The sequence below is a fragment of the Phasianus colchicus genome, chromosome 7, assembly GCF_987193195.1.
Source record: "Phasianus colchicus chromosome 7, bPhaCol1.hap1.1, whole genome shotgun sequence".
NCBI lineage: Eukaryota > Metazoa > Chordata > Aves > Galliformes > Phasianidae > Phasianus > Phasianus colchicus.
Genome location: NC_143442.1, coordinates 11,330,636 through 11,351,656, shown reverse-complemented (window position 1 = coordinate 11,351,656; position 21,021 = coordinate 11,330,636). Strand labels below are relative to the sequence as shown.

Sequence of the window (21,021 nt, the reverse complement as noted above, 5' to 3'; positions counted from 1 at the left end):
AACATTTATATTTCAATTCTGTGGCCTCGCTGTTGGCATCTGGTGCCCATGAGCGTCCTAGGATAACCTGGCCTCTGGCTGTCGTTCCTGAAAAGCACAAAGCTCCCATAGGTCCTGTGCCACTTCTGCCAGCCCCGTGCAGGATTTGTGTTGCAAGGCACTGGGTGCTGTAGTGCAGACCCCTGCTTTGCACCCGTGCAGCCCAGTGACTGCTTGGCGTCTGCTTGCTGCTGGAAAGCCTCCAAGGAGCACCCTGTTGGGGAGGTAGCTGAATACCTCAATTCCTTGCAGATGGTGGTCTTTTCTGACCATTGCCACAAGCTGTGCTGACCATATATGATACAAGCGGAAGGCCACTGCAGTCAATGCAAGTAGGGACAGCAACTGGGGCTTGTTCTCAGGTGTATTTCAGATTGCCTCCCATCACACACATGGCACCACATGAAGTAGCGCATCTTTGCATCTTGCTGGAGATGGAGCACACCAGCAGGCTGCATTCCTTGGAGCTCTATGCAGGGTACAACTCTTTCACCAAATACTTTTATTTCTCCATTTTGCTTCCTTGCAGGTTCTCTGGACATTTTGTGCTTCTCTTCCTTCTATGCTGTGCCTCCCTTCCAAACTAGATACCACGTCATGGCATGTCTTCATCTCCTCGGAAAGAGACAGCACCTGTTCTTGCAGTCTCTCTCCCTCTCTTTCCCATGCCACTATTTTCTGTCTTTGTCATCTGATCCAACATCCGATGCAGCGAATACGGACACCTACAGCTCAATCAGGTGCTCAGAGCCTGGTCCAGTCTGACTTTGAATGTCTCCATGGACGAGGCATCCACCATCTCCTTGGGCAACCTGTTCCTTTAGGAACCTGTTAATCATTCTACATCCCACAGTCATCTGTGCCAACATCTCCCTTTATGTTTCCTTCCCATTGTGCATTTCCCATACCTCACCTATTTTCTTTAGCTCAATAGGCAGAGTTGTGCTCAGTGGGGCCTGGAACATCCCCTGATGTTCTGGAATTGGTTGGAAGTGATATTCAGAGGTGATCACATTACAGAGGAATGCTGCCAAGATCCAGGCAGTCCCGGCTGCACCCTGACCCCTCACAGCAAGGCAGGAGCGCTCCTTCCCCGTGCTCTTGCTTTGCCGTTGCCATATGGAAAAGACAGATGGTGTTGATCAGGAAGTTCATCTAGAAGCATATCTGTTTCATGCCGTACGTGTAAGATTTGTTCATTAAACTTAGAACTCTCATTTAAAGCCAATTAACAGAGTGATTTGAAGAGACTTGTTGTTTTTGAAGTTCAAAAGAGATGCTAAGTCTCTGATTTCAGTCTTTGTACATTCCAGAGCCTGTATAACTATTGCAGTGTTGCCAGTTCTCTGGGTTGGGGTTTTGGGTGTTTTTTTTTGTCACCCCTCAACACCCCTTTCCCCACACACGCTTTTTGGAATAATGTGATTCTTGCCACGGGCTGGAACCACTTGGTGAAGCCTTATGAGCCACCAGCTGTCTGGCCAGTTTTAGCCCTCCATTTGGAGGAGGGCTGGCAGAATTTGTTTTTCTTTCTGTTCCCTTTGCTGAAAGCTCCTTCCTTTCTTCCTTCTCGTATTGCTGTCCACTAAGTAGTAACTGGGGAAGAAGATAGAAAAAGCCCTCAGCTGCACTGTCCCCTCTTATGCCACTTCAGTCAACATCTTTGCTTCCTTTGTACCTTCCTCACAGCTGCTCCCAGAGAAGCCTTCTGAAGATTGGAAGAATCATAGAATCACAGAATGGCTGGGAGTGGAAGAGACCTCAAAAATCATCCAGTTCCAACCCCCTGCTGCGGGCAGTGCTGCCAACAGCTAAAGCAGGCACCAACTCAGACTGCCCAGGGTCTCATCCAACCTGGCCTTGAACACTTCTAGGGGACAGCAGAGGCTTCCAAGCAGATAGCCATCACTTTGCATATTTCTCCTCCCCCCCAGCACATAGCACTAATTTCCAGGTGTTACCAACCCGGAGGAGCCCAGAAGTGATTATTTCTGAATTAACATTTATTCTACCTGAGATTGCTGTTCTGTGAACACTTTGTAGATCCTTCAGCACCAGGCAGCATGTTTGGATAGTCCCAGCACTGAGTAGAGGCATGTAGGCAGAGTAAATGTTCTTTAGTAATTTGAAGCTGTTGCTGATATAAAAGAAAATAGAGGGGTCAGGTTTTGCTCTGGTATAGAGCTTATGACTTCACTGGGTTAACTGCTGCTACTTCCGTGTAACTGAGAACATAATTTGGCTCAAACCCTGGGAGACCAAAAAGGATCACAGCAGCCACAGTATTAAGGTAGCATTTAAAACGGTTGGCTCGTGCTGAATTTCATAAGCAGATTGTGTATTCAGAAGGCTTTAGCTCTACAATACAGTCCCCTGCAAAGGAGGAGCTGGTGGGACCATCTCTTTGTTTATCCTAACTAAAAAGCTACCAGGAGAAGCTGCCAAATGCTGCATTGTGTCAGTGTAGGGGTGGTGGGCAGAACCCACAGGTGCTCAAGGACAGGTCTTGGTGGAATTGTCATAGCTGCCACAGGTCGCACTAGGAGCCATCAGTGGTGAGGCTTTGTCCCAGCTGTGCGGTGTGGACACGGTGCTGGGGGTCAGCAGTGGGCATGCCCCAACCCTGTTCTTTTGTGGGTGGTGGTGAGGGTCACCCTTGCTCTGGTGCCTAATCTTTGAGGAGTCATGGCTAAAATCGGTGATTGGTATTTGACAGAAAAGCCTGGGGGAGATGTCCGCTTTCTGCTCTGTCCAGGGGAGGAAGAGGGGAGTTCCTGCTGAAAGAGGAATCCCGAAGAAGGAAATGTCTTTTCAAGAAAAGGATGTGCAGGGTGGGGGTATGTCTGATGAGGATCTGTTTATTCCCAAAGTTGCTAGCAGCCCTTTTCAGGCTGATGCTCTGCAAGACACAGGCATTTTAGGACAGCGCTTTCGACTATTGCCCAAGCGCTTAGCAGGAGGGATTGTTTTATTAGGAAAGTTTATGGCTCCTGGTTTTCCCTCAAAGGCAAATGTGACTTTGTTGTTTTTAATTCTGCTGGGATTTCTCCCTTTTAATATACAACGCAGCTGTTAAAATAGCTGGGGTTGTCCAGGGCAAATCATATAGCACTTTCCTTGTTCAGATCTCAGATGGCTGCCTTTTTAGTGCTGCTGCAGAATTATATTACAGGGCATATGAATAGTGCCGGTATTAGTGTCAAAATCAATTACCCAACCCTCCTCCTGCAGAGAAAGCTACAAACCTTAGGAACAATCTGAGTAATCCATTTTGGGTTTCTAATTCTGAGTAATGACGGAGGGCAGGGACTTGTGCTTGAATAAGTGCACGGGGTCTTTCTCCGTACAGTCACTCCTAAATGCATGCTCTTTACAGGAAAATGCGGGCTCCCTGTGAAACCTTTTTTCATGCCAAATGTCTCACTGCTAAGATTAATCTGTCATTGAATTTATAAGTTCTGTGCGGCACAGAGCAGTGAGAAAAGTTTAGCATTGAACAGAAAGCAAACTGTACATTGCTTAAAAACGAATGCTGAGCTCCTGGATGGTGTGGATTGAGTGCCTCCATCCTTATATCTCCTCGTTCCAGTAATAAAAATACTTCCATAGGATTGTGCCTCCATTATCTCAGAGTACCTTGCAGACAGGGCAGATATGGTTACCGGTGCCCCTTTGCTCTCTGGTCCCTGACCTGGTCTGTGGGTGTTGCTGTGAGCAGGATGGCTGGGGATGTGTGTGTCCCCTGGGCTGGGACAGTCAGTTCTGGTATGGGTGGCTGTTGGAGGAGAGCAGCTTCTGGGAACCTCTGGACAGCCCTGCCCTGAGTGCCTTCACAACACAAAAATGATTACAGGCTTATTATCCTAAATCCTGGAAGATTAGAGTTGGTGCTGCTTTTTTTTTTTTCTTTTTTCTTTTTGCTAATCTGGTATTAGAGAAGAATTTACCTGTTTAATACAACCATTTACTTGAATCACTGGATTTTACTTTTTTTAATTCCAAATTCATATGACAGGAGAGCATACAGCTACAGATGCCAGATTTTAGACATGGGCTTGATCTATTGTCAAATTTGCGTTGGATGAATGACGCATCTGAAAAGCTGGATCCCTACTGAGGTGTCTATGGCAGGGGTTTAGAGATGCCACTTGAGGCACCTCTCTGGAAAAGAAAACATGGCTCTGAACTGCACACTTTGCTGGAGAGCAATTTGTTTCCAGTTTCCCCCTCCCCTCCACTGCCCCCCAAGGAAGCCTCCCATGGGGTCAGGGCAGCCTGAGGGTGCAAGGGCGAGTGGCTGGTTTCAAACGGGAGCGCAAAGCCCCGAAAGCAGGGACTAAGAAGAAACAGGTGGGGGCTTGTAAGGCAGCCTCTGAGGTTTGTTTGCTTAACGAACAGAAGCCAAGGCTGTCAGGCTAGGTCAAATGCTCTTCCAGTTTGAGTATATTTATTTCATGCATGATCTGTAACCCAACCTGGTTTCTGGATTAACTGGCTGTAATGTCCTGGCCCCCAGGAACCCATCCCATGTTTGCCACCAAACCCAGCACATGCCGGGACAGGACCTCAGGGCCGCCTCAGTGCTTGCTGGAGCATCACTAAAGCCTGTAATTGCATGGGTGTCATCATTTCCAATGTGAGCTTTGCTGTTTACAGTTGCAAATTGTGACCGCAGAGCCGTCGCTTAGTGGTGCTGTCAACAGGGGCTGTGCCTGCAAGGCACCTGTGCTCACCATCCTGCTGAAGTTGTGGTGCTGGAGGGGTGCCGTAGGAGTGGCAGTGCATTCATGGAATGGCCAGCATGATAAGACAGCTAGCAGAGGCAGTAGATAAGCCAGTAGAGGAGGAAGGGGTTTAGGACAGCTGGTCTTAAGGAGTGGAGAAATGCAGAGGGTGTTGAACAGCAGAGGAATCTGGAAGAACACAGCTGTGTGTTGCCTGTGCAAAGCTGGGGAGGGCTGGAGCTTAGAGCTCAGCAATAAGGAACAATGATAGCAATGCTGTGTTTGTTTGTCATTTTGTTCCCCTGTTGGAAAAGTCTGAGTTGATACGATGGCAGTAAGACTACCTGTACACAAAAAGAATTTTCTGGTTTTCCAGCATCTTCTGGCTGGTCTGTGGAAGTCCAAAACAGCTAGGATTCTCCAGAGCATCTCAGGAGCTGAAAAATTTGCATTTCAGAATCTGCATCCGAAAAATTGTGGGTCTGCATTAAAAATAGAAAGGAAAGGAAGAATTAGCAGTGGATCTTCCCAGGCCCAGCCTGAGGCCAGGAGTGCCAGGTGGCTGTGGGTTCTGTGAAAACAGGAGTCAACTGGAGGCGCTGGAAATAAAACAAGTTAAAATGAGGGAAGTGGAAGTGTTTGTATGCCTGTTCATTTAATAGAAATGCCAATTATGTGGAATTATATTATGTATTATATTTTCTTTGGGAGACAAAAAAAGTTTAAGACATGAACAAATGGTCAAGCCAGCAAGAGGTTGAGAGCTGTTGTTTTTTTAAATGTTGCTTGTGCTTGGATACCTTTTGTTTTGTGGAGCTTTCACCTGTGCTTAATTTGCCATTTGTAAGGGGGTAAAGCTGCAGCTGGTTTTCCCCTGGTCAGGAGAGAAAAATCTGTTTGGGAGAGAGAGGAATCAATGGACGTTGGTCCTAACAGCCCTGGTCTTCTCCAGACCTGCTGTGGTTTGCCCCTAATTACCACTGAAAAGGTGAGGGTATGGGTTCAGCACCAAGAAACAGAATAAACACCAGTTGGGAAAACAAATAAACCCAACTTTACATGTATTTTTATCTGCGTTACTACTACTGGAAACATTTTAACTGGTTCTTTTTTGTTGTTGTTATGATGGTCTTGGTCTTGTGAAGGATGAACAAAATGGTTTTTCACATGCTAAGCTCTAGCAGCTCACCTGTCCCCCAGTCTTGGAAGGCCTTTTAGACCCATGTGCTTTATGATACTGAGTCTAAAAGAGGCTAAAATGTGTGTTGGTCCTGATCTCTTCAGGTCTTCAGCTGCTTGAAGCCACTCACAGCCTCGTGGGGCTGAGCCCTTGTTGGCTGTGACTGGCTGCCGTATTGGCTGAGTCTCTGCAGCTAGGAACCCAGGACATCTTTGCTGCTTGCAGGTTACTTTTGAGCTCTGCTACTTCCTTTTTGTCTGTTTTGTGAGTGACCAGAATCTGGCTTTGTTCTATGTCCCGCAGGGTTGCTGAGCTGGAAGATGAACGTCTAAGATGGAAACTTCTGCTTCAACTGCTGCTGGGAAAAAAGAAGGAAAAGGTGCGGTTCTGGAGGGGGATGGCTTTACGGAGACGGGGAAGAAACCCACTCCTTTAGCAGCTGCAGGAGCAGCAGTGGCACAAGGAGGTACTTTATGTTTTCCACACTTTGAAAGCAGCAGGGGTGTTTTTCATTAGACTGTAAGAATTTAATAAGCACAGTGGCATCTGTCCTCCTGTGAACATGCTGAGTTTATTGGGGTTCTCGGCCGTTGGAGGTCATGGGAGGGAGAAGCTGTGTCACCACGTGGTATTGGAACGTCAGTGCCCCATGACTGCCACTCCTTGTGCACTGTCCTGTGGCTGGGTGGTAGGATGTACCCATCAGAGAGCCCATTGCCATGGCTGCTGGGTAACTGATGCTGCGTGGTGGAGGGCTGTGGTGTCAGCTGCTCCTCCGTGGAGGGGGGTTAAAGCACGGCTGACCCTGTTATCGGGGTTGGGGAGGGTGTTGTGCAGAGGCTGTGATCAGTCTAATGAGTTAAACAGACTGCGTTGTCTTCATCTGTCACTGCTGAGATTCACAGTTAGGGAGGAATTTGGGTCCTACTTCTGTGCAAGAGCTTTAGAGATAAAGACCCTTCCATCTGTGCTGTGCTGTTCTGGTGACATCAGAAAGAGATCAGGTCTTGGCTCTTTTTTTTTTTTTTTTTTTTTTTTTTACATAGGATTTCTGGCGAGGTTATGGTCTTGCTGGTGTTGGAGTCCATTAGGGAGCTCTCGCATGTGATTTCAGGCACAGTTTTGGAGCGTGTGATGCTAATGTTCTGGCGATACACAGGCTTGGAGCAGGCAAGATTCTGCCCTACAAAGCCACATCCCATGCTGACACATGTGCATGAAGCCAGTTGTTCTGCAGGGTTGTGCCAGGGCCCTTCCTGGTGGCTCCTGCTGTGGGATGGCTGTGCCTGGTGGGGACCAGGACAGGGCATCTTTTTTTGTGCAGGGCATAAGGAGACAAACTTAGAAGGGGCTGCACCAATTTGGATTTGACAAGGAACATCCCAGCTGTGTAAACTTTGCAGGCAGCTTTTTGGTTGTTGTTTAAAATATAGTTTATTGCTAGTCAGATTCTACCCCAAAATGAAGCCTTCCCCACCCCTTCCTTCACCACTCCGTGGTTTTTCAGCAGAGCAGGACAATCCCTCTGCTGCCTCCTCTGCCTCTTACAGAGCTCATCTGGAGAGTTTGTGTTTTCTGTTGGCAGACTCTGGCCCAGAATGCTTAAATCTTTGTCTCTCTTTTCTATTCAACACCTTTGCTATCAGGTTTTCCTTTACACTTTAACTTGGGAAGACTTGATTGTGCAGAATGAAGCAGCTCTTCTATATTCTATCAAATCAGTTCACAACTTTGATAAACTTTGATAGCTAAAGAAAAGTGTTTCTTTATCATGTGCTAAAACTCAAAGCTATTGCAAATAAATACCATCTTCCTATCTGGCACATGCACTGGGAATGCCTCTGCCGAGGATGCAGGCTGTGCCATGTTCACAGAGATGTGATGGAAATCAGAGTCCCCCCAGGTTGGGGTGTCTGTCAGCCTACTTGGTACCCCAGAGACTGGGTTAGTTTTTAAGCATCCAGTTTTATGTGTCACGTTAGCAGTGTGCTCTTTGGAAAGAATGATTTACGGGCTCAATATTTCGCCTTTTATTAAGAGGAAGTGAAGAAGTGAGCGGAGGATTGTTTGAAGATGTCAGGAGAAGCATGATGAAAGCATTGTGTAATGAGATGTAAAGAGCGAAATCTATATCACGCTGGGAAGAGAAGTGCTAATAAATGACCTGAAGTGGCCAGCAGTGAAGTAGCTGGTGATGGGCTCCAGGCGCCAGGCTCTGCAGGTAATACACGTGTGTTGGGGCTCGGGGGCTTCTGTCTGAACTCTGCCCAGTGGTAACACTTGCTCCTGAAAGGGCACAGTGCTGTGCTTTTAAGTAGAGAAATTAATCCAAAGTCGTATTCTAACATCATTTAACTGCAAGATGTGATGTAGCAGATAATAACAAAAAGGCTGTGTAGCGGTACTTACATACTATTCATACTAATATAACATATTTGCTTCACTAAACTAGTGTAATTACTCACAACAGGCCAGGGGTATACATATTTATGCTCATATCCTTACAGAAGAAAGCAAACGAGGCATGGAGATTAATTATGTTGTTCAGCTCAAGGAGGGAACAGCAGCAGACAGGCTTTAAAGGGAGAGCCGCCACCCTGCTTCGTGGACATACCAGCATGTCTTTATTCCCCTCCAACACCAACTCTTGGTTTTGTTTTTTTTTTCATTGTAGAGGTTTTACTCTTTGTACTAGCATGTGAGAAAGTGGCAGCAAAGCTCAGCTTGTGCTGCAGATCTCCAAGCTGTGCTCTGGAGGCAAAAAGACATAATTTGCAACACATTTCTCCTTTCTTCCACTGAGTCACACAGATGGAGTGCCAACATGGCATGTTTCTCTGATCACAGGGCCTTCTTTTTTTCCTTGTAGAAATGAATAGATTTATAAGGGTTTGTTTACGATTAAGCTAATTGAAGCAATAAAGTGAGCATTAGTTAGATAATTGAAAAATAGCTTTTTAATTATATTATTTTTTAGACTGTATTTCCGCACTGCAATAATATGTCCAGTCCCCATTAGCAGTTCTCTTGCTTAAGGTATTCATCCCAAATGTTTGCAGCTTTGAACAAGTTAAGTTCTACCTGTAGAAAAAGAGATCAGCACTGTTGATGCTGTCAGTGGAGAAGAGTCCTTTCAAGCTTACAACCCGTGTGGTATTTTTAGTGTCTTAAAGCTACCATTTTAGAGTTATTCTTTGCATTTTTATGTAGTATCTAATTGATCAGATGATCAGAAACTGGCCTCTCACAGAGGGCATAAGGAATTTTTCCCATAAATCATGCCAGCCAAGGAGTCAACACTTTTCTGTTTCAGTATGCGTACGTGTTTGTGTGACTGAGATGGAAGCTTGTGTAATGACTGCGTGTAGGGGTGATAGTCCAATCTGCAAAAGAGACTCTCACTTTTGGTGCCTCCAGATCTGGAAGAGCAACTCAAGGCAGGTCATGTTTAGAAAACACTTCTGCTGAGTGCAGAATTGCATAGTGCTCCAAAGGGGAAAGAGGTTTTAGGGCAGAGCAGCACATGAGTGAGAATAGGTTGGGTCCTTCAGGCCAGTGCTGCAATAGCAGTGGCACACGTGAGGAAGCCCAGGTGTGTGGTTCTGGGAGAAACTGAACCGAGCCACTCTTTTAAAGACAGAGATATTTAGGAAGATGAGTTTCTCACTTTGTAGTAAAAATTAAATACAAACTCTCCTAAATGCTAAGTGTCTGACTTTAACAAGACCCAGAATGCACCTTTCCCTCTCCACCCCACCCTAAACGTGACACAAACAGCGAGTTCCCAAATTGATGGTGTTTATGTTTGAAACATTTTTCTGATGTCTGGCTCTGTCAAGACTAATTTTAGCATTTCTAAAGCTGGGTAAAAATACAGCCTCATTACTTTGATGTCAGAGCATAGTTTACTATTAGTATATTCTGGGGTTTATCATTTTAGTCATGTTTAACACGGCTGCAGCAGGCATGCACTATTAAATCTGGTTTATTTTACATTCCTGTCCGAGATTATTTATTTGGAACAATTTCCTCTCTATCAAAAGACACAGCTAATGCTGAGTTTTAATGTGTTATTTACACACAAAATAACCTATTTACAACTCAGTATCTGCCGCGGGGAGAATGAATGGGGCAGTGCTCCCTTCATCCTGTTGTATCTGAGTTTAACAATCTGGATTGCTAATAGAACCATTTATCATGGGGCGGTAATTTATTTTACGTTAGCTGCACAGGTCTCCCTGCCTCTGATCTATGGAAATACTTTGTATATAATGAAGTTCAACAAGTCATTTGGTGTAAACATGGGGAAACCAAGCTCCAGAACCAGTATGACTCTGGCTACGCTTTTTTCCAGGAGGTAACGCCTCTCCTCTGATATTATGGCTTCAGTTGAAATACGCTTTATCATCCCACGTGTGCTGTAAGGGCAGAGCATTGGGCTTTTCTGCACTGAATCAGAGGTTGGGACAGGGTCTGGTCACTTGATTTATGGGCTGGCGGGAATGCTTAGCGCTGCAAAAGCAACACACTCAGCCCTTTCATAGGCAGAGAAGGGCAGGGGGCACCTCCCATCACTCTCCAGAGGTCTTCTGTAAGCAAGCCCGAGTGGAGCTGGCAGGGAGACCTTGTGCAGTTCAGCTTGTCTCAGTGCTGGATTATGGGAAGACCATGTAAATGAGGAGGAGGAAATGCCAGCGTCCCAGCAGACCTCACTGTACTGAAAAAATATATAGTTTGTGTGGCCCGAGACTCAGACAAATTAGAAGGAGAACAGCCCCTATGAAGTCATCTCCTCCATCCACCAGGAGGGGCAGGGATCTCCAAAGTATGTTTTTTGTTCTGTTGCTTACATTTTCCAGGAAAAGGGATCTAACCAGCATAAGCACATTCTTAGCTTCCCTGCCCTGTATTGCTTTGCTTTGTGCAACTTAAAAATGCCTGGGTTGGCTGCAGGAGGAAAGGGGCAAATGGTCAAGCAGGATGATGGGAAAAGACAATCATTCAGACTACAAAATGTGCCTGATGGCCTCTTCCTCCACGTGTATCTGCTGCACGTAGCCACTGGCTCCCAGCTCTGGTGGGGCTTCAGTGCAAAACTGCCATAGGAGTGATGGCAACCAAGAATTGTATTTTTTCCTGAACCCTTCTGTCAGTATTAAAAGGTGTAATTTCACTGGGTCTGAAAGTGGGCTTCTTTGTCACCATAATACCCTTGGCTGACCAGGTCCCTTGTGTGACCAGGTCTCTCTTGTGGACCTAATTGTTTCCCCCTGGGAAGCCCAGATACTCACGCTCTTGCGTTGCTAATACACCGATACCATGCTTTGTGGCACACTGGCCATGTGAAATCTGCTCTTAGGGTAGCTTAGAGGAATCCATGTAATGATGGTTGAAATGGAACGCATGCCATGCCATTTTTGTGCATTTAGGCATGTTGGAGAGCGCTCTGGTAGGAGAAGGTTGATTTCTTCAGTTACATGTGACAGTATTTTAGTAGTTAAAATTGCCATAAGTCAAGCCACAGAGCCACATATTTTCTTCTCCCTTTTCCAAACTTCTAGCGTTGACTCACAGTCAGCAGTGCGTCTTTTGTTGGGTAACCCTTCATTCAATCAAGTGATTGGAGTCCTACTACTTGTTCACTTGCTTTTTTACCTCATGGGGGAAATCCCTTTCCCAAAACCCTGCACTGGGTTTCTCCGTATGGCAGCCAACCTTGTGGGCAAAGGTACAGCCTCACAGTGAGGAGCCAGGAGCCATCCATATTACAGACTTTGTAGTTCACATTGCATAGCCATCATGCAAGATGCTTGAATCTGAATCACCCAAGCATTTGATGATTCAGCATTTTCACATCAACCATATTTTACTGATTGCATGCAGCTCCCCCAGATTGTCACCAAGAATTCCTACCACTTCAGCCCATTACAGGTGCTGAGGTACTCTGAAGATAGAGCAATTTAATCTCACCCCTAACCACGCTGCAGGATTGCACGCCAGCTTGAAAAGCTTTTGTGGGTTAAAAATGGAAAAACATACTCATCATAGCTGGTTCTGGCACTGGTGATCCCAGCCACTCAGCACCACCTGAAAGACTTGTGTATGTTGTGTTCACTTTTAATAATAATCATAATAATGTCTTCTACTTTTCTATCACTTTGTAAGATTCAAAAGCTTATGGCAAGTGCTGATGTATCTTCTTTTTCAGTTTAGACTTCAGTGAAAGGCCATTCAGAGGGTACTTAAATACAACCCTTTTAAGCAACAATAAACTTATCTATTTTGGGATTGACTTGTAGTCAAATAAGAAAATGAGTGGTGATAATGGATTATATTTATGATGATGTTTTCCTAGACTGTCTTTTCTGTGCTGCCGTGTTTTGTCACAGTGTGTATTTCTAGTCTTCATGTCAGCTTTTTACCTCCGTGTCTTAGAATTTGCTCTGGTTTGGTCAGTTAACTCTCTCAACAGGCATTTGAACCTGCCACTACCATCAGGGACCAGGCATGGGAATTCTTTTGTCAGAGGTTGGCTGCCTAAATGTTAGGTGCCCTGTTTGGGCTCGCTTTACATGAGAGTGAAGTAAGTAACGTTGAGGAAATGCATGCTTTTTTCCCTTGAGGCATTCATGTCTGATTTAGGGTGGCTAATATCAGGTGGGAAGATCCAAGTCTTCATGGCTTGGTCAAATTTATGCAGAGTAAAGTTAAAGCAAGGAACCAAGGTGGGAAATTAACGCTTTAAAGGTCATCATTCACATTCATCAGCCCATAGCCATGTGAGTGGGCTGAGAGCCCAGCCTGCCAGCTCTGAACTGAAAACTCACCCCATGGCTTCCTAGTTTGGAGTCAAAGTCAGTCCCAGGTATTAACATAGCTTGGGGAGCAGCTTCCCAGAACTGCTCCAGCTTCACACCAGCATTGACAGGAGAAGTGTTTGAACAGAAAGATAGGCAATATAAAATCCCTACTAAACAGACGAGGAAAGAACAGTAAATTCTAAAAGCTACAAAGAGCTCCTAAAAATAACCCAAGTGGAGGAAAGTTATTAATGCAAAAGTAAATAATTATGTTAAGGGAAGCGACCAGAGAGGCTGGTTGTGTAAATCACTTTAAGGAGAACAAGCCTTAGATAAAATCCGTTCTTTTATCGCACAGATTAAGTCTTCCTTTTGACGCTAAATAATTGATAGGGTTTGGCAGAGCGTTCCACAGCTGCCTGTGCAGAGCAGTGGGACTGCTCCCGAGGTCAGATGAGTGGCAGAGAAAAATGTTCCTAGAATTGCTGTGCATCCTATAGCAGCAGTAAGAAGTGGGTTCGTATTCCCCACGCTTCCTAAAGAATTCTGCGTGGCCTTGAGAAGACAGCTGCACACCTCAAAGTGAAAGAAGGACTTGGTATTTCTTGTCTCTTCCTTAAATTGTGTGATGTCATGTGCTGGTGAGCATGCACCGTGTTTTGCTTTTCTTAGTAAGGCAGCAGGAACTGTGCTGTCTGGGAGCCCAGATCCGGTGGGTTCTTTTCTTACTTTGTTCAGCCTCGGTATTGCCTGAATAGTTAAGCCTCTTATGTATGAACATCCTGGCACGATAGGGAGATAACATTGCTGCCATGCTGCAGACAGGGAACTAGAGAGGCAGGGAAGGATTTTCCAAAGCCAAGGTGGCTGTAGGGTGCTCAGATGTTTCAGAGACATTTTGAAAATCAGTTGTCTCTCTGACTTTGAAAGTTCATAGGTGGTGCACCTGTACCATCCATGGTGATAGAGAGAGCTGAACCCTTGTTCCTTTGGTCACCGTATCCACAAACAAGTTCTCTGTATCTCATTGGTGTGCCACCTGCTTGGTGCTGGATGACTCAAATTCTCACATCCGTCTGCTGAACTGAGGAGCTCTTTCTCTTCCCTCAGGGGAGTTGGACTTAAGTTTTCTACAGATCGTATATACTGCCTTTGAGAACATCTGCTTTCAGAAGCCAATACTATTCCTGTAGAATGCTATGAAAGTGCTTAGTAGCATTTACAGTATTTTACTGAGTTTAAACTCATTTATGGCAGAAGGCTTATAATTAGAGAACAACAACAAATAATATTTTCAGAACCAAATGGCTAAGAAACAGCAAAAACCTTGAATTCTGAAATAAATCAAGATCCGAACAGGCTGTTCTGACAGAATGAGTTCTTTGACCCTCACAGTAATGGCAGAGAATAAATAATAGAATCATAGAATGGCTTAAGTTGGAAGGGACCTTAAAGGTTATTGAGCTGCAACCCCCTCCCATGGGCTGGTTGCCCTCCACCAGCTCAGGCTGCCAAACACCCCATTCCACCTGGACTTGAGTACCTCCAGGGATAGGACATCTACAGCTCTCTGGGCAGCCTGTGCCACTGCCTTTTGAGTAAAGAATTTCTTCCTAACATCTAACTAAAATCTCTCCTCTTTCAGTTTAAAGCCACCCCTATTAGACTGCGTAAAAGTTCCCCTTCCTTCTTGTAAGCTCCCCTCAAGTACTGTAAGGCCGTTGTGAGGTCTCCCCATAGCCTTTTTTTCTCCAAGCTAAATAAGCACAAGTCAGGATCATAAGGTGAACTCTATCATGAAGAAACTGTATTGGTACAGTCTTTTCACACAAACTGGTCTAGGTTTATGTTAAAATTGAGAGTTTATGTGTGTTTCAAACAAATCTACACTGGCTGTTTTGTGGCTCCTGTAATGGTTCTGATTTGAAATCAGGCAAGTTTTGGTTGAAAGAAATGAGCGGCATTTTTTCTCCTTTTTTTTTTTTTTTTTTTTTTTTTTTTTAGATTTCTTTTCTTCTTTTGGAATCTCAACTACTTTTAGGAATCTATTCCACTGAAAATGCTTCCAATTTTAAGTACAATGTAAATAAGAGCAGGAGTAGAGCAAGAAAAATATTTATGTTTTCTGTCGCTAATATCTGATCTTTAAGACAGAACATTTGTAGGCATTGAACGGTACTGTTTGGGCCTGAAAGCTGTTCTTGCATGGATCAGCTCCTGACTGTGACAGATTTTCAAAAAGAAATAATCACAGCTTGCAACAGATGCATCCCTAAGTAAACAGTTAATGTTGATGTTTTAATAAGTTCGGTTGTATTGATATAAAAGTTCAGTGCCTGAGCATTCCTGAAAACCATCCAACAAAAAAGATATCTGCCCGTAAGCCTTGGCTCTGTGTGTGCTACTTTAGTGTAGTTGTTTAAACCAGCGCAGAGATACTTCTGGATCTAATGAGATGCTCCAACCCTGGAGACAGTGGTAAGGACTGGCTCTGAAGTCTTGGGAAGCATTTCAGTTTTCCCCTAGTGACTTTTTTTTGGTGATATTTCTCTGATCTGCGGTTTGTGTCTGAGCCTTCCCTTGGTTTCTGGCTGCTCTTAGTGGGAAGGGCCAGCTGCGATGGGGGGAACCAGGCAGCTGCCACTTCTGCATGCTTACTGGGGTGACATTGGTGTTCTGCATGAATGAGTGAAGTGCTTTGCTGCACTGAGGTTGAGCTGAATCCTGTTTGTAGCAGTTTGCAGCTAGAGCTGATGATGTTCTTTCTGAGGCATTTATAGCCACACTTCAAAGGAAAAACAGAAACACGAAGGTGAGGACTTCAGGCATTGGCTTGCACGTCTCATTTTAATGAGAGAAATTATTATGTGTTGTGGGAAGCTGACCCGACTCCCAGAGGCTGCTTGTGTGAAGATACCCAATCTTTCGGTGGCTCCCTATGGTGAAGGCACAGAGCTGAGCCTGGGGAAAATTAGTTTCAGTTCCTGATCCAGCCCCAAACTTCCTTCATGATTTTGGGAAGGCTGCTTGACTTCCTTCACTCCCGTTTACATAATGAACTCGCATTGTTCTTTGGGCCTCAAGGCCCATCAATCAGCATCTGGTTAGCATGTTTATGGCATTGGTCATGCTGAAGCACTTAACAGGTCAGAATGCATGGAAGCTGCCATTCCCCTCCCTGCTGCATGCAGGAGGGTGCTGCTGCCCCGGAGCGCAGCCTGGCGGGGTGACCTCGTTCATATTTCTGAAGCGTCAACCTGCTGTTGTCAAAGGGGCTCAATAAAACAGATTTGCAGGGTTAGGGAAGGTGAGGTTAAGTTCTGAAGACATTTTCAGTGTGTGTAGTGGAGAGACCGAGTGTATTCCAAGGAGCTAAGTTACATTGTGATCTGAAGCAAGAGAACTTTCCAAGCAGTCTAGCCTGGGAAGCTCAGTTGGAGAACACAGTGTTATTTGTGGTTGTGTAAATCTCTTGTAATGAAACAAAATAAAGTATTTTATTTTAATTTTTTTTTTTCCTCCAGCTTAGTGGTGTTTTCTACATATGTAATCTCTGGGTGAGGTTTATCAATTCTTTTTGCTGAGGTTCAAGTACTTGAACAAAGTCTTGGGTAGACTGGGATGAATTTACAGAACTTGCAGTACTTTAGGATTTCACCTTAATCCGACCTGCAGATCACTGTTGTTTTTTTTTTTTATCAAAGTCCTCTGTAATTTGACTCTTAGGAAAAGTGTTGTTCTGGAGACCAGCTGATGGCAAAAGGGGAAAATCACTGACTTGGGATGACAGCTTCAGAGAAAAGCTGAGTTTCAGCTTTGTTTCCCGTTAGCCTGCTGTGCACGTGCACACTAATACTGTAGTCAGCTGCAGAGAAGCCGTCAGTGCTATTGTTTGATCTGGTGCAAGTTTTCCCCCTTGGAAAACTCCCGAGGAACCTTTGTGTGCTGTTACAAAGATGGCCTGAAAACATCCAAGGTCCTGTATTTCAGATGGTGGAGCAGTGACTCTTAAGTAGATATGAGCCGGCTGAACACGTAAAAAACACTTGCACCTCTTTTCCTGAGCTCTGTGCATGCTGCACTTCTGTGAGTGTGCTTAAGGGGTTGGGAGGAAAAAAGGAGTTTTGCACCCCTCTGTGCTCCTTTTAGTTTTCATTCCACTCAAAACAATGTCTTAGCAGCTGAAATAAGATCCAAGGCTGTCTTTTGGCCATATAGAGTCACTGACACTTGAAACAGGCTGGATTTATATGTGGTTACTAAAAAATATATAGCAAAATGAAAGTCTCAGACACTGAGTTCATGTGCATTGCCCATTGTAAAGATAAGTAACGGCTGTTATAAGATCACTTAAATGGTTACCTTTGGGACATAAAAGGGATCTTTGAAGACAGTAAGTCTTAATACAGAAATGTTTACTCATAAAAAATACATTTGGAAGGGGGGGAGGGGAACACATTTCCTATTAATGTAGTTTTTGCCTTTTATGGCAGGTTGTAGCGGGTCTTTAACCTCTGTAGCACTTGTGCAAGGACAGAAAAGAGCTTTCTCTAAGTATCAGCCCAAAGGGCCTTTCCTTACTGCCAGTGTCTGCAATGTCTCTTGTAAAGATGGTTTTAGTTTATTCTTCCTTGCTGTGACCTAAGTGAAAAACTATTCCTTTCGAACTTCAAAACCCTTTAAGAGGCAGGCTAGAAATGTACCCCTGAATTTGATTTGCTTAACCTGTGTTTTGTGAGGTATGGGTCTGGTGGCCCAGTGTGTGCACAGACACATGGGAATTTGAAGGCTAGCGCAGCCAGCACTGGCACAAGAATGGAAAATGAGAGTTTTGGCCCTTGAAGGCTGTGATCATGGGTACCAGGAAGGAAGGACAATATCTCATCAGATATGGAGGGTTCAGACGTGCAAGCCCAGTGTTGCCCATCAGCCTCTGAGTGCATGTGAAGTGGTGGTGGCTTACAATGAACCACATAGTCCATGATATGCAGAGCTGGCCATGCCACTTGTGAGTTTTCTGATAAATATTCTGCGGGTAGTTTTGAATCACTTCTTCTAGACAATTACTTTGCTCCTAAATAAAACAAAAGTCAGTGTTAGCAGCATTTGATCAGTGCTCTGTGAACTTACAGCTAGAGAGGACATGGATTCTGCTTCAAAACTTTGCAAAACTACTACCAGATGGGGTAAGCCACAAGGTCACAGCAGTCTCAGAACAGCAGAGAGAGGTTTAAAATTTCTTATGAAAACTGTGGTGGATTATGGTCAAAACTCTTTACTTAGATAAGATGATTTATGTAGCGGCAGACATAGTCTGGACCAGAGGTGCAGGAGGGTGGCTGAGTTGTGCAGAGGGATGGGAAGGCCTTTAACCAGCCATTGGCCAGAGGTATAAGGAGCAAGACTGTAACAGCAGGGTTTCTGCCAGAAGACACCATTTTGTGGGATCTTCAAGTGGAGAGCTTGGCAGCAAAGGGAAAAGTCGTGAAAATATTTGTGTGTGAAAGTTACATGCTCATAGAAGCTTAACAGAAATTGGCTTGGTGCAGAAAAACACAAAAGGTAGAGAAGGCAGAAGAATCCAAGTTGTTTGTGACGATGAGGTTACCGCACTGAGATGACTGGACTTCTGATGAAACTGTCGTCTAAGCCCACGATCCAGTGCAAAAGTACCTCTCCATGTGCCAGTGATAGGGTAGGACTGACAGGGGTCATTGTCACTGTTACTCCACGACCCAATGCTGTTTTTAACAATAATCCCTTAGGTAAGTTACAAAAACTAATTTTTGAGTTGCTTATCAGCCTGTTTTTGTAGTTGGTACAGCATGTTCTTGTCGCATAATAAGACAGAAAACAGATAAAAGAGGCAGGATTTCATTCAGGAAATTTGTATGATAATGACAGAAACAAGGTCTTGGCATGTTTTAGAGAAGCATCATCTGGCCTCTTCAGGTAGCAGATACAAGTATGGCTCTCCCTTATATTCACCCAGACAAGCATGAGGAGGTAACAGGTTCTCCAGGGAGGGTGATATTTAATATCTGCTGGAAGCCTGGCAGAGAATACTAACACAGATCCCAGGCTTAAGCTGCCCTGGGAATGCTGATGGTTGGTAGCAAAGTGGCCCCGTGTCCTCATTTTCCTTAACTCCATGACAGAGCTGTCTGGATTTTCATCTCTTTCTACACAGATCACAAAGCGATGGCTTGTTTAGATAGCAGTTTGCGTTAGCAGACTCCTTGGGAATATGGAGAGTTTCTGAAAGGTTGGTAGAGAAGAGGAGAGAGGCAGGGCTTCTGACTGGGGAAGTGGTGACACTGGTTGCCCTGAGCTTCCCTTGACCATCTTCTCAGGCAGAACTGGAGATCCTACAGGATCTACTGAAGATCTTCTGGCTGGAATGGCAAAACGGCTTCTATGTATTGTGCATTCTTATGGAAGAAAAGAAAAAATAAAAAGGACCCCTGCAAGATTCTGTATAAATCAGGGCAATAAAATTCCCTATGGCTATGATCAAACGATATGATTCAAATCAATACAAAAGAGGTGGAGTGGATTCAATCCAGTGCTAGCATCTTCCTCACTGTATGCAGCGAGCAGAGCCAAGCAGAGGGAGCAGGGCAGCGCTGGGCCTGTGGCACCAATGGGGAAACAATTTGCTGAGGTGGTTGAAGTATATGTTTCCAAAATCTGTTTGTGTCCGTAAGGGTTTTAGAGGAGGATGTCGTCTGCTTACTCGGTAACTTCTGTGTGGCCCTGTGAGTGGTTTCAGATGCTCAGCCAAAACCAAATAATCTCTCCTTTTAGGAAATTCAAAAAGCATGCCTGCGTCCCAAAAAAGAAGGGAGATGTGAAGTGAGGTCCTGTGCTCCTGCCACAGCCCTGAGTGCAATCACCGCTCGCCCGCAGGGGGACAGCGGCCTGCACTGGTATAAATGAGACCAGAAATTGTGATTTGGATTTGGATGAGACCTTCCGTTAGCAGATTGCTTTTAACAGGAGAGAAGACTACTGGGTTGTGTCATATATCTCCATAATTCAGCTGAATGTTGCAAAAATGTCCATATTAGGGCATGGTACTTACGAGAAGCAAAATAACAGAACTAGTGAACTTTCATAATGAGAAGAACTTGCAGATAAAGTTGAAATTTATGGAAGTGTAGGAGATTTTAAACTGAAGATTTTGGCTTCTTTTCTGGGTAGCCTGGCCACGCTGACAAGTTTATAAATCTCTGCACTATTTGGCTGATATCCTGGGGCTCTGCACTGCCCTTCTCAAAAATGGTAGCTGCCTCCAGTATCAGTTAAGGGCTGTCTTAGGAAAGAGTGGTGGGAGCGAAGGACATGAGGAAGAGGCTGCATATGCTCAGCCCAGAGCCAGTGGGACCCCTGTGTCTGCGCAGCAGCTGTGCAGCAGCTAGAAGGTGCACAGTGCTCATTGGCTGGGGCAACAACTAATTCCCCTGGGAAACTAAAAGCAGTAGCAGATTTAGGCACAAACTACCACAGATGAAGGAAAAGGCACCAAGAAATTTAATAACCTGTTATATTTATGTAGCACACTTCATCCTCAAAGCGTTTTACGAACTTAATGATGTGCAAACTACGCGCGCACGTCTCCTTTCATCTGCCACCAACTGCAGCGGCCTTTGGTGCGAAGGCTGGTGATGGCTGTTTTGCAGCATCACAGCGGTGTCAGGCAATAAGTGGGAAACACCATGACTGACTGAATTGGGAGCAGGAGACTTTGCACAGGGAAGACTTCACCTTTGGGTCAGACACAAGGATTGGGAACGGCTGTGTTGGCAAAAGGCATTTGAAGCAATATGCAGGCTGACCTTGAATGTCTCCAGGGATGGGGTGTCCACTACCTCTCAGTTATGGGGTGTCCACTACCACTCAAAGAACCATGGAAGTTCTGTATGTCCAGGAGTGATAGTTCTCAATGTCATCCTCCCTATAAGAGTTTTGGTGTGCCGTCTAATCCCCCAATGTAATGAGTTCTGCAGGGATGCACCACGATAGCTAAAGATCATTTACCTGAATTGCTTTTTAATTTCTGGAATGGAAAGCTGCTTCTGCAGCAGGATAATTACATTATAATTTACAGCAATCCAAAATCAATAAATTTAGTCATATTGGGATAGAGAAGGAGGGCGAACACCCCCCTCTTCTTCCCCTACCATTAAATTACTTCACATTCTGTACTTGATGTTCCAAGAGCTCAAAAATAAACCCAGGGGGGATGGGAGGGCCAGGAGCAGAGTTGCTGCCTTCC

General features: G+C 44.9%; 1 protein-coding gene across 11 annotated transcripts in view; it reads left to right on the top strand.

The window, feature by feature from the left end:
* Positions 1-21,021, top strand: part of GLI2 (GLI family zinc finger 2) — a 388,026-nt gene that overhangs the window by 252,560 nt on the left and 114,445 nt on the right. For 9 of the 11 annotated variants that reach the window (XM_090143691.1, XM_090143690.1, XM_090143692.1 and 6 more), the window contains one exon: positions 6,247-6,409. In XM_090143691.1, coding sequence (XP_089999817.1) covers positions 6,277-6,409 — 133 coding nt within the window. In that variant the 5' untranslated portion in view covers positions 6,247-6,276. Of the gene's footprint in view, positions 1-5,251; positions 5,752-6,246; positions 6,410-21,021 lie in introns of those variants that run through there. The other 2 variants (XM_090143693.1, XM_090143698.1) reach the window with 2 other exon arrangements.